Source organism: Chelonoidis abingdonii, chromosome 7, assembly GCF_003597395.2.
Source record: "Chelonoidis abingdonii isolate Lonesome George chromosome 7, CheloAbing_2.0, whole genome shotgun sequence".
Classification (NCBI taxonomy): domain Eukaryota; kingdom Metazoa; phylum Chordata; order Testudines; family Testudinidae; genus Chelonoidis; species Chelonoidis abingdonii.
The window spans coordinates 43,845,616-43,860,789 of NC_133775.1; the positions used below are offsets into that span (position 1 = coordinate 43,845,616).

Below are 15,174 nucleotides of genomic sequence, written 5' to 3' on the forward strand. Positions count from 1 at the left end.
ACAGATGTTTTTGAAACACTATGCCTTAATCAATGCCAGCAGATCTGATGAAGCACTTAATACTGCAGTACTATCTTCAGTTCTAGACTCAATTCCAAAGCTGCTTCTTCCCTCTAGGAATACTGCTCAGAAGTCACCTGAAGTGGAGTACCCATAGGGACATCACTTGAAGAAGAAGAGGTTATTCACTTTGTGTCTTAACTGTGGTTCTTCGACTTGTGTGTCCCTATGGTTGCTCCACTACCCACCCTCTTTTTTTCCCTCTGCTTCAGGCTGTTCTCTATGGGACATCTGGGAGAAAAAGGAACTGCGGATAGTTCACCTGCACGCTTCTGTGTTGCCTTGGTGTCTGACCTGAGGAGGCATAGTGCATGCATTGTGCAAAAGGACACTGCACACTGAAAATTTCAGATGGAGGGTTTGAGAGGGGCATGTGCACCTGAAGTGGAGCACCCATAGGGATTCACATCTTGAAGAACTGCAGTTACTGCACAAAGTGAGTAACCTTTTTTGCTGCTGCTCAGAAGGGACAAGATGCTGAGAATCTGCACAGTAGGTTTGCACAGCTATGGAAATTCTTTTTATGGCTGTCAAGGGGCAGAATTGAGCCGGATAATTCAGTGACTGTGCCAGTTAAGTAGTTTTTTTTTCCCCAGTTATTCCACAGAGAGGGGTAGCGCAGCACACACAATAACTACTGTAGCCTGGCCGTGGAATGGCTCCACTTCTGACCTGTCTATCTTGCGGGGCAGGCAGGGAAGGGATGGATGATACCTGTACCCTATGTATAGATACAATTAAAAATGCTAACGATTTACATCTGAGCCCTGCTTCTCACTTGTAATTCTGGGCTTTAGGGCTTGTCTACACAGTGCATTAGTCCACACCAATGAGGGTGTAAATTTAGTATTGTGCACTGACTGCCCTGTGTGGACCCTGCTGGTATTACAAGTTCCTTCATGCACGTTAATGTAAAAACGGGAGGTTTTTTTTGAAATGAGACTACATTAGTACACACGAGGGAACTTTTAGTGCATGCCAGCATGGTCCACGTGGGCCCGTTAGTGCACCCTTCATTAGTGGGGACTTAAGAACCATATAGACAAAGCCCTATGATTGTAGTTGTGTTAACAGAGTATTTTTTTTAACTTTATTTATTGACTGTGTCGATATATACAGGCTTTTGGATTCTAGAATTAAGTAGGGCAATATAGTCTTCCATGGATTTGTAAATCCTTCCTTCCTTTCTTTCTTTCTTTCTTTCTTTCTTTCTACAACAGTTTGAATAAACAATAGTCTACAAAAAGAGAAATCTATTTTCTTGGTAAACAAGTCCTTGTTATTGTAATGTTGGGGAAAACAACCTAGATAAATATTATTTTCAGGCCTAGACAGTTGTGATCTTTCTAGTTTCGCAGCTGTATAGATGTATTATTTATACAGTAGACTAAATTAAATTACAGTTTCGGCATATTATAATGCATATAAAAATTATGATCGAGTTAATTCTATTTCTTGGTTAATTCTCGGTCCAGTTATCTCTTAATGTTGGCAGGGGAATAATGACACATCTAAGATAATTTTTCTATTTTATTATTTTAAGGCTTAGCCTGCATCCTGTCTTTAGTATCCAGTACAGTATTGAGAAGAACAGTCAAAGGATGCTTTGATTTAGAAAGCAGCTAGAAGTGATGCATTTGTTACCTGACAAAAATACATAAAAGGCATTATAAATCACATAGGTGTCTGTCCAGTAAAAAAAGAAAATGCACTGAATTGCTTTGAAAATTCCGGTCCTGATTCTCATTGACATTAAAGGTCTACTCAGCAAAGAAAAACCCATGGTTGGCCCAGGCCAGCCGATTCAGGCTTGTGGGGCTGTTTCATTGTTGTGTAGACTTCCAGGGCCAGGCTGGAGCCCGAGCTGTAGCCGCCCCCACCCCCACAAACTTCGCAGGGTCCTAGAGATTGGGCTCCAGCCCAAACCCAGAAGTGTACACAGCCATGAATCAACCCTGCAGCCTGAACCCCTCAAGCCTGACTTGGCTTGCACAGGCCAGCTGGAGGTTATTCTTAGCTGAGTAAACATACCTAAAGGCCCTTTACACTGCTCTGGCGCATAAAGGAGCTTTGAAGTTGGTATACATTACATTGCACTCACTGCCAGAGCAGTGTAAAGGGACCTAAATGTCAATTAGAATCATTTATCTTTCAGTTGAATATTAGAGTTGGCTTCATGAATGATTTTAGTAGGCTGTTGACTAGCTAATTAGATCAAAATGACTGTACTACATAACTATGTCACTATAGAAAGATTTATGTTAGGTTTTCACCTAAGAATGAAAATTCAATGGTGGATAGAAGTATTTATTTTTTCCTTTTTTAGACTAAAACTCCATCTGCACTTATTCTGACACCAACAAGAGAGTTAGCAATTCAGATAGAGAGACAAGCTAAAGAGCTGATGATTGGTCTGCCAAACATGAGAACAGTTCTTCTTGTAGGAGGTTTACCACTGCCACCTCAACTTCATCGTCTGAAACAAACTGTTAAGGTAAGAACTATTGTGTGAAAGAGTCCCTTGAAGAAAGGATGTTTTTATGGCATGTGTAGAAAAGTCAAAAGTTTTTACATCATTACGCAAGAAGGCCATATAAATCTAAACCACAGCCTTGTGGGGGCCAAACAGATTCTACATATTTTAATCAGATTTATAGTCACCTGTATTGATTTTATATTTTAAGTTCATCTGGTTTTGTATGTTTTTAAATAGACAATACTGTACATAAAAACAACCCATCTAAATACATTTTTGTACACTGATTTCTTTGTATCAGAATTACAGAAAGTGGTTAAAATAAAAAAAGGTAAAGAGCACAAAATACTAATGAATCGGCTGTTAGTATATTGTGTTGAAGCAGGCTATGGGCCTTATGAAATGCTCTGGTGGGCTGTAGGTTGGGCACCCTATCTCTACACAGTGAATCTAGACCCTTAGCAGTAAAGATTAGCTCCTGAATTTTTATAGTAACTAGGGCTGTCAACTAATCACAGTTAATTTATGCTATTAACTCAAAAAATTAACTGCAATTTAAAAAATTGTGATTAATCACACTGTTAAACAATAGAATACCAATTGAAATGTATTAAATATTTTTGAATGTTTTTCTACATTTTGAAATTTATTGATTTGTGTTACAACACAGAATATAAATTGTACAATGTTCACTTTATATTATTATTTTGATTTTATCATTTTTACAGTGCAAATATTTGTAATCAATAGTATTTTTCAGTTCACCTTATACAAGTACTATAGTGCAATTTTTATCATGAAAATGTAATTTACAAATCTAGATTTTTCTTGATTACATAACTGCACTCAAAAACAAAACAATGTAAAACTTTAGAGCCTACAAGTCCGCTCAGTCCTACTTCTTGTTCAACCAATTGCTAAGACAAACAAGTTTGTTTAAATTTACAGGAGATACTGCTGACTGCTTCTTATTTACAGTGTCACCTGAAAGTGAGAGCAGGCGTTTACATGGCACTTTTGTAGCCAGCATTGCAAGGTATTTATGTGCCAGATATGCTGAACAGTCATGTGTCCCTTCATGCTTCAGCCACCATTCCAGAGGAGATGCTTCCATGCTAATGATGCTCATTAAAAAGTAATGCGTTAATTAAATTTGTGACTGAACTCCTTGGGGGAGAACAGTATGTCTCCTTTTCCGTTTTACCCACATTCTCCCATATATTTCATGTCATAGCAGTCTCGGATGATGACCCAGCACGTTCGTTTTAAGAACACATTCACAGCAGAGTTAACAGAACACAAAGAAGGTACCGATGTGAGATTTATAAGGTTAGATATAGCGCTCGACACAGAGTTTAAGAATCTGAAGTGCATTCCAAAATCTGAGAGGGATGAGATGTGGAGAATGCTTTCAGATGTCTTAAAAGAGCAACACTCAGATGCAGAAACTACAGAACTCGAACTACCAAAAAAAGAAAAGCAACCTTCTGTTGGCGATATCTGACTTAGATGATGAAAACGAACATGCGTTGGTCTGCTCTGCTTTGAATCGTTATCAAACAGACCCTATGATCAGCATGCATGCATGTCTTCTGGAATGGTGGTTGAAGCATGAAGGGACATATGAATCTTTACCACATCTGGCACCTAAATATCTTGCGATACCAGCTACAACTGTGCCATGCGAACGCCTGTTCTCACTTTCAGGTGACATTGTAAACAAGATGTGGGCAACATTATCTCCTGAAAATTGTAAGCAAACTTGTTTGAGCATTTGGCTGAAGTAGGACTGAGTGGACTTGTAGGTTCTAAAGTTTTACATTGTTTTATTTTTGAATGCAATTTTTTTGTACATAATTCTACATTTGTAAGTTCAACTTTATAATGAAAGGTTGCGCTACAGTACTTGTATTAGGTGAATTGAAATACACTATTAATTTTGTTTTCTACAGTGCAAATATTTGTAATAAGAATAAATATAAAGTGAGCACTGTACACTTTGTAGTTTATGTTGTAATTGAAATTAATATATTTGAAAATGTAGGAAACATCCAAAATATTTAAATAAATGGTATTCTGTTATTGTAACAGTGCGAGTAATTACGATTAATTTTTTAATCGCTTGACAGCCCTAATAGTAATAAGTTTCTTTACAGATATGAAACATTTATATGTATCTTTCTTAATTTTACATGTAAAGAATAATATTTCAAAATGATTTCTTGTCTTTATATTTTTGCTGCTTTCAAAGGGTACAATTTGCCACTTACTTAGGTGAGGAATTATAATTTACAACAGGAAACACATTAGTTCCTTGACTTTAGGATTTAGATTTTTCTGGCACGGAACACACTGCAGACATTCATAAATTCCAGGTATCTTCAGAGGGCTAATTTGTGCCATTTGTTTTCAGATACACACAACTTTGGAGAATCATGTACAGGAATTTCAAGTCTCTGTGCATCTGAGCTTGAATAATTACACAAAGATAGATTATTAGTACAAATGTGCTGTAATTGTAACTTACCCGTGCTAGTCACTCACTGTTTTTTCTGTCTCTAGTAAAAACAAAAAATGAAAGCTTGTCCTCCAGTGCTTGCAAGTGCTAAAGTCAAACATATTATTTTTCAAGGACTGAATACAGTTTTCATATAGCTTTAACTCATATTAGCTTGCTTTTCTAATGTTTTGATTTTTTTCTGATAGGTTATAATAGCAACACCCGGAAGACTCTTAGATATTTTAAAACAAAGCTCTGTTCAGCTCCATGGTATTAAAATTGTAGTCGTGGATGAAGTAAGTTCATATAAAGTTAAATACTGCAATTAGAAATGAGTGTTATCTAAATATAATGATAATGGCCACTGTTAGAGCTCTCGTATTTCTGACTGTTAAATAAATGGTTGTCTAATATAGATCCTGATCTAGCAAAGCACTTATGCAAGTGCTTAACTTTAAGTTTGTGTGTAGTCCCCCGACTTTCTCGGAATTTTGCATATGGTTTAAAGTTAAGCACGTGAGTGAGTGATTTACTGGATTAGGGCCATAGTGTCTAATAAATGGTTTAATTGGAGTCCCAGGCGAGGTGGTGGATGGACAACTAAACACACAATGTTCATTAAAATATAGTTTGTACTTCTGAGGGTTAAAAAATGAATTTAGTGCTTTAGTGGCTGTAGTCATCTGTCAGTTTACATGACTGACTGGAGTGGAAGTTCCGCCACAGTGACCCACGAATGTTAACAGAATAACAGTGTCTATCTCTCTTCATAGCTTTTCTTCTGACTACCCAAATCAGAACTGATTTTAATGTGGTGACAAAGTCACTACACTAGTGTTGAAGATCAATTAAAGAATAGTGCATTAAACCAGTGTTTAATAATGTTTAAACCATCACACAATGGAGTTTAAGCAGCTTCTTTTATTTTGAAGGCTTTTATTTTGTATGCTATACTTAAAATTATTATGAAAAGATCATACTGTCCTAAATTCATATTTTCATTTAGGCTGATACCATGTTAAAGATGGGCTTCCAGCAACAAGTGCTGGATATTTTGGAAAACACCTCCAATGATCGTCAGACCATATTGGTTTCAGCCACAATACCAGTTGGCATTGAGCCGCTGGCAAATCAACTTCTGCAGAATCCTGTGAGAATAACCATTGGAGAAAAGAATCTGCCATGTTCCAATGTTCGCCAGATTATCTTGTGGGTAGAAGAACCGTCTAAAAAGAAAAAACTATTTGAAATATTAAACGTTAGTATAGTGTTTTTTCTTTAGCAAATTATGTCTATGCTTGTAGTGAATAAAGTTAAATTAAACGAAATTAATTCAGCTCTTGCCTATCTAGTTCAAATATGTGTGAGGAAAGCAAGAGCAGTAATGGAAAGTAAGTTTATCTACCCCACCACGTTCAAGAATGTCTCCCTGGGGGTTCCCTAATAAAACAAAAATACTTGAGGGTACTTTGTCCTTTAAAATGCCGTTAAAAAGATTGATGAGTGGGCTGGATTATTCGTTTTGAACCAACTCTACTGAAACTTCTCTAGAAAATAATAAATAAAATACACACACACACCCCTCAAAAGAACATTGGGCCTTAATCCTCACAGTAATTCTAGGCTTATTTTATGAGCATTCTGAAGTAATCTTAGCTGTAGTTATGTAAGAGATTGATATATGCATTTAAGTGAACCTCAGGTTTATTTCTGATTTTAAAAAGTCACCATTTTTGTATTTAAAACACAACTTCAAAAAGATTATTTTTGAAGTTGTGTCAAGGCAAACTAGGTACCTGATTTTACAAACCCATATGCATGTGTTTAATTTGACTTATGAGTAAAATCACACATGTGCAAGTATTTGCAGGATTAGGGCTTAAATCTTGTCCTTTTTTTATTAGGAGTTTGGGAGGTTTTTTTTTAAATAAATGCTTGTTTCAGTGTAATGTATAAAATCTACTGAAGAGAAAATGAGCAACTGTAAATAAACAGCTGTGGTTGACCAGCAAGAAACTTTGCTGATGCAGTAGGTTTTACACAACTATTTTAATTTTACAGGATAAGAAACTCTTCAAACCTCCAGTCTTGGTATTTGTGGACTGCAAGCTAGGAGCAGATCTTCTGAGTGATGCTGTTCATAAAATCACAGGATTACAATGCATATCCATGCATTCTGATAAATCACAAACTGAAAGAACAAATATATTGCAGGTTTGTACTTCCTAGAGATCTCTATTTTATGTCACTGTGAAACATTCCATCTTATTTTTAAAAATGTAATTTAGTTGTAATGAGTTAGTAAAATAGGCATCTTGTTGTGGTCTATCACTTATATAAAAGCTTCTGGCTAATGCAGTTCCAGATGCCACTGGATTTAATGTTTGTTTTTTGAACTCCAAGCATAACTTCTATTCCTCAGAATATTCTTCTTTGGGGTGAAGGAAATGCATGATGATAGTACTTACATCTGTCTTGTATTACTGGGTTTTTACAATGAATGCTAGAGTTTATGGAAAACTGAAATGAAAGCACAGATTGTATTTCTACTAATACTTCAAGAAAGTGGCTATTTTAAATACTCTAGATTACTTTATAGATTATTATTTATTTTAAATGGGAATTGACCTGAACATTAGTCTGTGATTGCTTTTGTGCCTTGCTGAATTGCTGTTTTGTATCATTTTAAGCAGGACTCAGTGAATCACAAAATTTTATTTCTGTGTATGCTACATAAATCAAGAGTACAGTTGGGCAGTGGTTCTCAAACTTGGGCCGCCCCTTGTTCAGGGAAAGCCCCTGGCGGCCTGGGCCGGTTTGTTTACCTGCCACATCTGCAGGTTCGGCTGATCGCGGCTCCCACTGGCCGCAGTTCGCTGCTCCAGGCCAATGGGGGCTACAGGAAGGGCGGCCAGCACATCCCTGATATCTTGCCCTTCTACAGCAGGTCTCAAAAAGGGAATTCCAAGAGAAAAAAGCATAGATAGAAAGTAATTATAATTAATTTTGTTTCCGACCCCTCAGGGATTATTTCAGGAAAAATATGAAGTCGTAGTAAGCACTGGAGTCCTTGGGCGAGGACTTGACCTTGTCAATGTCAAACTGGTAGTAAATTTTGATATGCCCTCAAGCATGGACGAATATGTACATCAGGTAAAGAGATATGTGTACCTTAAACACTACATGAGATATTTGCTAAAACATTGTTGGAGAAATAAAACAAAACCATGCATGATCTGAATTGAAAGATGCACGCGTAGGGATGGACATACCTCTGGAAAAGTTCCCTTTAGGAGGGGAGGAAGAAGGGCATCCTGAAGAATCTCTCCTCCATCCTATAGAAAAAACACCAAACCTTCAGTCTGAATTAATGGAGGAACGCTAAAAAATAATGCCTCTTTGCCAATGGTGTTACAGCTCTCCCTCTCCACCTCAATGTGAAGGAGTATCTCTGTTCCTATACTTTTTTGAAGCATATGTGTATATTAAAAATCTCCTGTCATCTTTTGTTGGACAAAAGTGAAATGTCAATGAATGGGAACTCTGCTTATTGGTATAGCAATATTTGATATTTTGCTTAGTTCCAACCTATTAGACTTCACTTCTCTTGAGGAACAACTGAGAGCCAGTAGAGCATTCAGAGTACTGACTTGCCCATGACAATGCTATATATTAGGGCTGTCAATTAATTGCAGTTAACTCATGTGATAACTCAAAAAAAATCAATCGCAGTTAAAAAAATTAATTGCAATTAATCACAGTTTTAATTGCAGTGTTAAACAATAGAAGACCAATTGAAATGTATTAAATATTTTTGATATTTTTCTGCATTTTCAAATATAGCTATTTCACTTACAACACAGAATATAAAGTGTAGAATGCTCAATTTATATTATTTTTATTACAAATGTTTGCAATGCAAAAATGATAATATTTTTCAATTCACCTCTTACAAGGACTTCGTGCAATCTCTTTATTATGAAAGTGCAACTTACAAATGTAGGTGTTTTTTGTTACATAAGTGCACTCAAAACCAAAGCAATGTAAAACTTTAGAGCCTACAAGTCCACTCAGTCCTACATCTTGTTTAACCAATCGCTAAGAGAAATACGTTTGTTTACATTTAAGGGGAAATAATGCTGCCTACTTCTTAATTACAATGTCACCTGAAAGTGAGACCAGGTATTCACATGGCACTGTTGTAGTTGGCATCACAAGATATTTATATGCCAGATGCATTAAAGAGTCATATCCCTCTTCATGGTTCCACACTGATGATGCTCATTAAAAAAATAATGCATTAATTAAATTTGTGACTGAACACCTTGGGGAAGAATTGTATGTTTCCTGCTGTTTTATTTGCATTCTGCATATATTTCATGTTATAGCAGTCTCGGATGATGACCAGTACATGTTGTTCATTTTAAGAACGCTTTCCCTGCAAACTTGACAAAATACAAATACCAACGTGAAATTTCTAAACATAGCTACAGCACTCAACCCAAGATTTAAGAATCTGAAATGCCTTCCAAAACCTGAGAGGGATGAGGTGTGGAGCATGCTTTCAGATGTTTTAAAAGAGCAACACTCTGATGTGGAAACTACAGAACTTGAACCACCAAAAATGAAAATCTGCTGGTAGCATCTGACTCACGATGATTAAAATGAACGTGCGTTGGTCTACACTGCTTTGGATGGTTATCAAGCAGAACCTGTCATCAGCATGGACACATGTCCCCTGGAATGGTGGTTGAAGCATGAAAGGACATAGGAGTCTTTAGTGCCTCTGGCATGTAAATACCTTGTGACACTAGCTACAACAGTGCCATGCTAATGCCTGTTCTCACTTTCAGGTGACATTGTGAACAAGAAGCTGGGAGCATTATCTTGTGCAAATGTAAACAAACTTGTTTGAGCAATTGGCTGAACAAGAAGTAGAACTGTTTGGACTTGTAGGCTCTAAAGTTTTATGTTTTATTTTTGAATGCAGTTTTTTTGTATGTTGTTCTACATTTGTAAGTTCAGCTTTCATCATAGAGATTGCACAACAGTACTTGTATTAAATGAATTGGAAAATACTATGTTTTTTTTACAGTGCAAATATTTGTAATCAAAAATAAAGTGAGCACTCTGCACTTTTTTCTGTGTTGTAATTGAAATCAATATATTTGAAAATGTAGAAAATGTCCAAATTTATTTAAATAAATGGTATTCTGTTGTTTAACAGTGCAATTAATTGTGCGATTGTGATTAAATTCTTTAATCGCTTGACAGCCATACTATATATCCAGTTTCATGTAAGAACACACAATATACAGTATTGCTGCAGCAAAAAATAGATTTTTAAACCATCACACAATGGAGTTTTAAGCAAGCTTCTTTTATTTTGAAGGCTTTTATTTTGAAGGGGAGAGATTACTAATGCTAATTTAAAATAAACTTTCATTTGCAGGTTGGAAGAGCAGGAAGGCTGGGTCACAGTGGAACTGCAATTACTTTTATCAATAACAACAGCAAGAAGCTTTTTTGGGATGTTGTAAAGAGAGTAAAACCAACAGGCACAATTCTTCCTCCACAGTTGCTAAACTCCCCTTATCTTCATGACCAGAAGAGAAAAGAACAACAGAAAGTTAAACCATCACAGAATAGTCTTGTAACAGGTGATAATCTTATGGACATTATTAGAAAACATGACAAAAGTAATACTCAGAAGTGATTGATGGTATTATATGTATAAATGTGTAAATATAATGAGAGCACTGTATTTCAGTAGTAATTAAATGTGAATTTATATCATTGGTATAAGATCTGTCAAAGTTATTTTTGAGAATCTGTAAGCTTTTTTCTGGTGAAATCCTGAGTCTGATTTTCATCTCCATCCCCAAATAGTGCCTGATCTAAAAGGACATTCCAAATCTAGAAATTACACTTCACTCTGAAAGTACAGTAACATCTACAAGCATTTTTTCAGTTTTACTTTGTATGGATGACATCTTCTATATAGTTAGTTTCACTGTTCCCATTAAATATATAGTCTTCTTTCCTTGGTGTTTCTGTGGGGCTTTTGCACCGCAGTGGAAGAGAGAGGAATATTTTTAAAACAGGAAAATTTGATTATAAAACTAAAAAAAATGACATGGACATGTTTACTATCTGCAAATATTTTTAACTCTTGTTAAATGAACTATGTTTTAAGTTAAGAATCTCCTTTTAACCCTCAAATCAATATAATTATCCTTAATACTGGGCACCCACACAGTTTTCATTTATGAGTCACAATGAATTATTGAAAATGATTGCTTCTTTCCATCTCATGTCTGAAACCAGTAAAAAAAAAAAAAAAAAAAAAAAAAAAAAAATCCTGCTCCAGTACTCTATAACATCAACAAGATTTTTTTCCCTGCTGTCATTTGGGCTAGCAAGGACTGTGTTTGTACTATGTCCTTCATAGTAGAGGAATGAGGAAAATTAGATATAATAATTAAAACATTAAATTGTGATCTCATTCTGTTAATGGGAACATGATTGGGCTGCTAGGGTGGAATGTTATACCATAAAAAAAAAAATAGGGCTGTTAATTTACTGTAGTAAACTGACACGATTAACTCAAAAAATTAATTGCAGTTAATCAGTTTTAATTGCACTGTTAAACAATAAAATACCAATTGACATGTATTTAATATTTTGGATGTTTTTTCTACATTTTCATGTATCTTGTATTCTGTGTTGTAATTGAAATCAAAGTGTATATTATTTTTCTTACAAATATTTGCACTATAAAAATGATAAAAGAAATAGTTTTCAATTCACCTCATACAAGTATTATAGTGCAGTCTGTTGTGAAAGTGCAATTTAAACAAATGTAGATTTTTTGTTAATATCTGTACTTAAAAATAAAACAATGTAAAACTTCAGAGCCTACAAGTCCACTCAGTCCTACTTTTTGTTCAGCCAATTGCTAAGAGAAACAAGTTTTGTTTACATTTACAGGAGATAATGCTACCCTCTTCTTATTAACAATGTCACCAGAATGTAAGAACAGGCATTTGCATACCACTTTTGTAGCTGGCATTGCAATGTATTTACATGCCAGATATGGTAAACATTCCTATGCCTCTTTATGATTTGGCCATCATTCCAGAGGACATGCTTCCATGCTAATGACACTCGTTAAAAAAATGCATTAATTAAATCTGTGACTGAACTCCCTTGGGGATGAATTGTATGTACCCTGCTGTTTACCCACATTCTGCCATATATTTCATGTTATAGTAGTCTCTGATAATGACCCGGCACATGTTGTTACTTTTAAGAACATTTTCACTGCTGATTTGACAGAACACAAAGAAAGTACCAATGCAAGATTTCTAAAGATAGCTATTGCACTAGACCCAAGTTTTAAGAATCTGAAGTGCCTTCCAAAATCTGAGACGGACAAGGTGTGGAGCATGCTTTCAGATGTCTTAAAAGAGCAACACTCTGATGCGGAAACTACAGAACTTGAACCACCAAAAAAGAAAATCAGCCTTCTGCTGGTGGCATCTGACTCAGAGGATGAAAATGAAGATGCATTGGTCCACACTGCTTTGGATTATTATCGAGCAGGACCTGTCATCAGCATGGACATATATCCCCTGAAATGGTGGTTGAAACATGAAGGGACATGTGAATCTTTCGCTCATCCGGCACGTAAATATCTTGCGATGACAGCTACAACAGTGCCATGAGAATTCCTGTTCTCACTTTCAGTTGACATTGTAAACAAGAAGTGGGCAGCATTATCTTCTGCAAATGTAAACAAACTTGTTTGAGCGATTGGCTGAAAAGGAAGTAGGACTGAGTGGACTTGTAAGTGCTGAAGTTTTACATTGTTTTATTTTTGAATGCAGTTTTTTGTACATAATTCTACATCTGTAAGTTCAATGTTCATGATGAAGAGATTGCACTACAGTACTTAGGTGAATTGAAAAATACATTTTTTGGTTTTTGCAGTGCAAATATTTGTAATAAATATAAAGTGAGGGGTGTACACTTTGTATTCTGTTTTGTACTTGAAGTCAGTATATTTAGAAATGTAGAAAACAACAATATTTAAATGGTGTTCTGTTATTGTTTAACAGTACGATTAATCGTGATTTTTTAAAATGCTTGACAGCCCTAAAAAAACCACACCAGAATCAGATAGATCATGCAGGGAAGCAGTTTTCAAATGCTCTTGATCTCAACATGTTTGAATCTGGTGCTCTAGGCTGTGATCCTGCATATTCTTAAAGAAATGCTTACATATAAGCTTGTTAATCTCATTGGCCAGATCCTTAATTTGTGTACATTTTTTTTTTAGATGTATTAAAGCAATGGAGTTTGACAGTTTATACCAGCTGGGGATGTTGACTTAAGGAGCACTACATATGTCCTTAAAATTTAGCATGTGCATAACTGTTTGATGACTTGGAGTCCCATAGACTGTCTAGAAATAGTTTTAGCATATCAACAAAGCCTTTTAACTCCCTTCAATAAAAACCCTATCAATTTAATATTTTAAATGTATGTTGTGTATATTGCCCAAACCCTGCAGTGTCTTTTAAAAACCAAGCTTATTACAGAATAAAGTACCATCTTCTCATCATTAATGAAACTTCAGGAAAGAAGAGTCCATTTTTATCCATCCTATTTTATAAAAACACAACTCTTATCCAACTCAGGCATTTTTTTCTGAGCGAGTCAGACTACAGAATGAATGTTTGAATTAGAAAAGGAAAATTGAAGTCTTATAAACTTGTACTGGCATGTGGATGGGTGTGGAATTATACAGTACGTGAAAACAGAGGTTTTTGGAAATATGCCTTTGTCCTCTGGAAAGACCACACATTTGCTATGTAGGCAGATCTTTATTTAGAAGCTGCATTCCTACTAAAGTAACCCACTGGTAGAAGATAACTCGAATGTAAGTTGTTTTGTGTTGTGTTATATATATGTTTGTAAGTGTTACGCAGACAAAACTACACAGGATCGTTTCAGGGGGCAAGACAAAGATGCAATAGCTGTTATAACACAAGTTGATTTATGACCAATAACTTATACCTATATACACACACACCCCCATCGGATGTTCTGCAGCTGCTGTATAGTTACCAGTCCTGAACATAGCTTGAGTCCGTGGCTTGATTTTGCAGCTTGGATTCGTGGCTCATGGTGGCTAACTGGCCAGGAAAGCCAGGCAGAAGGTAGTGCTGGGTCTGCCCTCCCATGTTGGCAGCAGACATTACCCTCCCAAAGTCTTCCATCTCTCCCATCCTTTTTGTAGGCTTTCGTTTGAATCCAGAGTCTATAGGTCTTGCTGTGTCACACTGCTTCTGGCTTCTGTGTGATTGATCACCCATCAATTGCAGACATGACTTTCAGCTTCAGACCTGGCTTTGATCTTTCTTCTGTTGTACCTTTGTTCTTTTCTTTTTAGGGTGGACTCTTCTTACTTTGTTAGGGCTGTTGTCTGCATCTTCAGCCATTGGTGTTTGAACTCTATTTCATCAGGACAGGCTGGGGCTGGAGGTTGATTCCATCATCTATACATACCTCATTCACATGTCTAATAAGATTAGGAGGATTTTGCAAAAATGAAGGTTGCAGCAAGCTTTTATAAAATGGAGTAAGCATTTTAAAATGGAGTTTGAATTGCAATATGGCAAACAGTGAACAGAAGTTATAGTACTGAAACAGTGCAAGTCTTAGTGATTTAAGCAGGAATTGATTGACAGTGAAACTTACAAGGGCAACTGGCTGAACTGCTATGACTCTTAACAAGCATCTTAATTGTCAGTTAGCCAGTTCTTGGGGTAACTGGTTTATGAATGAATGTTGTTTCATTCATAAAACGTTACTTATGAAGTTACATTAATAAAGTGAACAGTTAAAAACAATTTCATTCATCAGTTCTACACAAGCCTCTGGACACATGTAAAACACAATTAAAAAAATAAAGTTGATAAAAGCCAAAAACTAACATAAAACCTATTTCACACTGACCACAGCCCTCTCCATGTCATCCTATCAGCCCAAGTCTGGAATAAATAAAGCTTTGTACTATAGCCTGAATCTCAAAAGATTGGCTTTTTCAGACCTATCCTGGAAACAAGTTTAG

General features: G+C 35.9%; 1 protein-coding gene across 2 annotated transcripts in view; it reads left to right on the plus strand.

Moving 5' to 3' along the window:
- DDX59 (DEAD-box helicase 59) overlaps positions 1-10,835 on the plus strand; it is a 72,166-nt gene extending 61,331 nt beyond the window's left edge. For both annotated transcript variants that reach the window (XM_075067850.1, XM_032773496.2), the window contains exons 3-8: positions 2,387-2,554; positions 5,243-5,332; positions 6,043-6,294; positions 7,098-7,250; positions 8,061-8,189; positions 10,489-10,835. In XM_075067850.1, the coding sequence (XP_074923951.1) occupies positions 2,387-2,554; positions 5,243-5,332; positions 6,043-6,294; positions 7,098-7,250; positions 8,061-8,189; positions 10,489-10,752 (1,056 nt within the window). In that variant the 3' untranslated portion in view covers positions 10,753-10,835. The remainder of the gene's footprint in view (positions 1-2,386; positions 2,555-5,242; positions 5,333-6,042; positions 6,295-7,097; positions 7,251-8,060; positions 8,190-10,488) is intronic.
- The last annotated feature ends 4,339 nt before the right edge of the window (positions 10,836-15,174 follow it).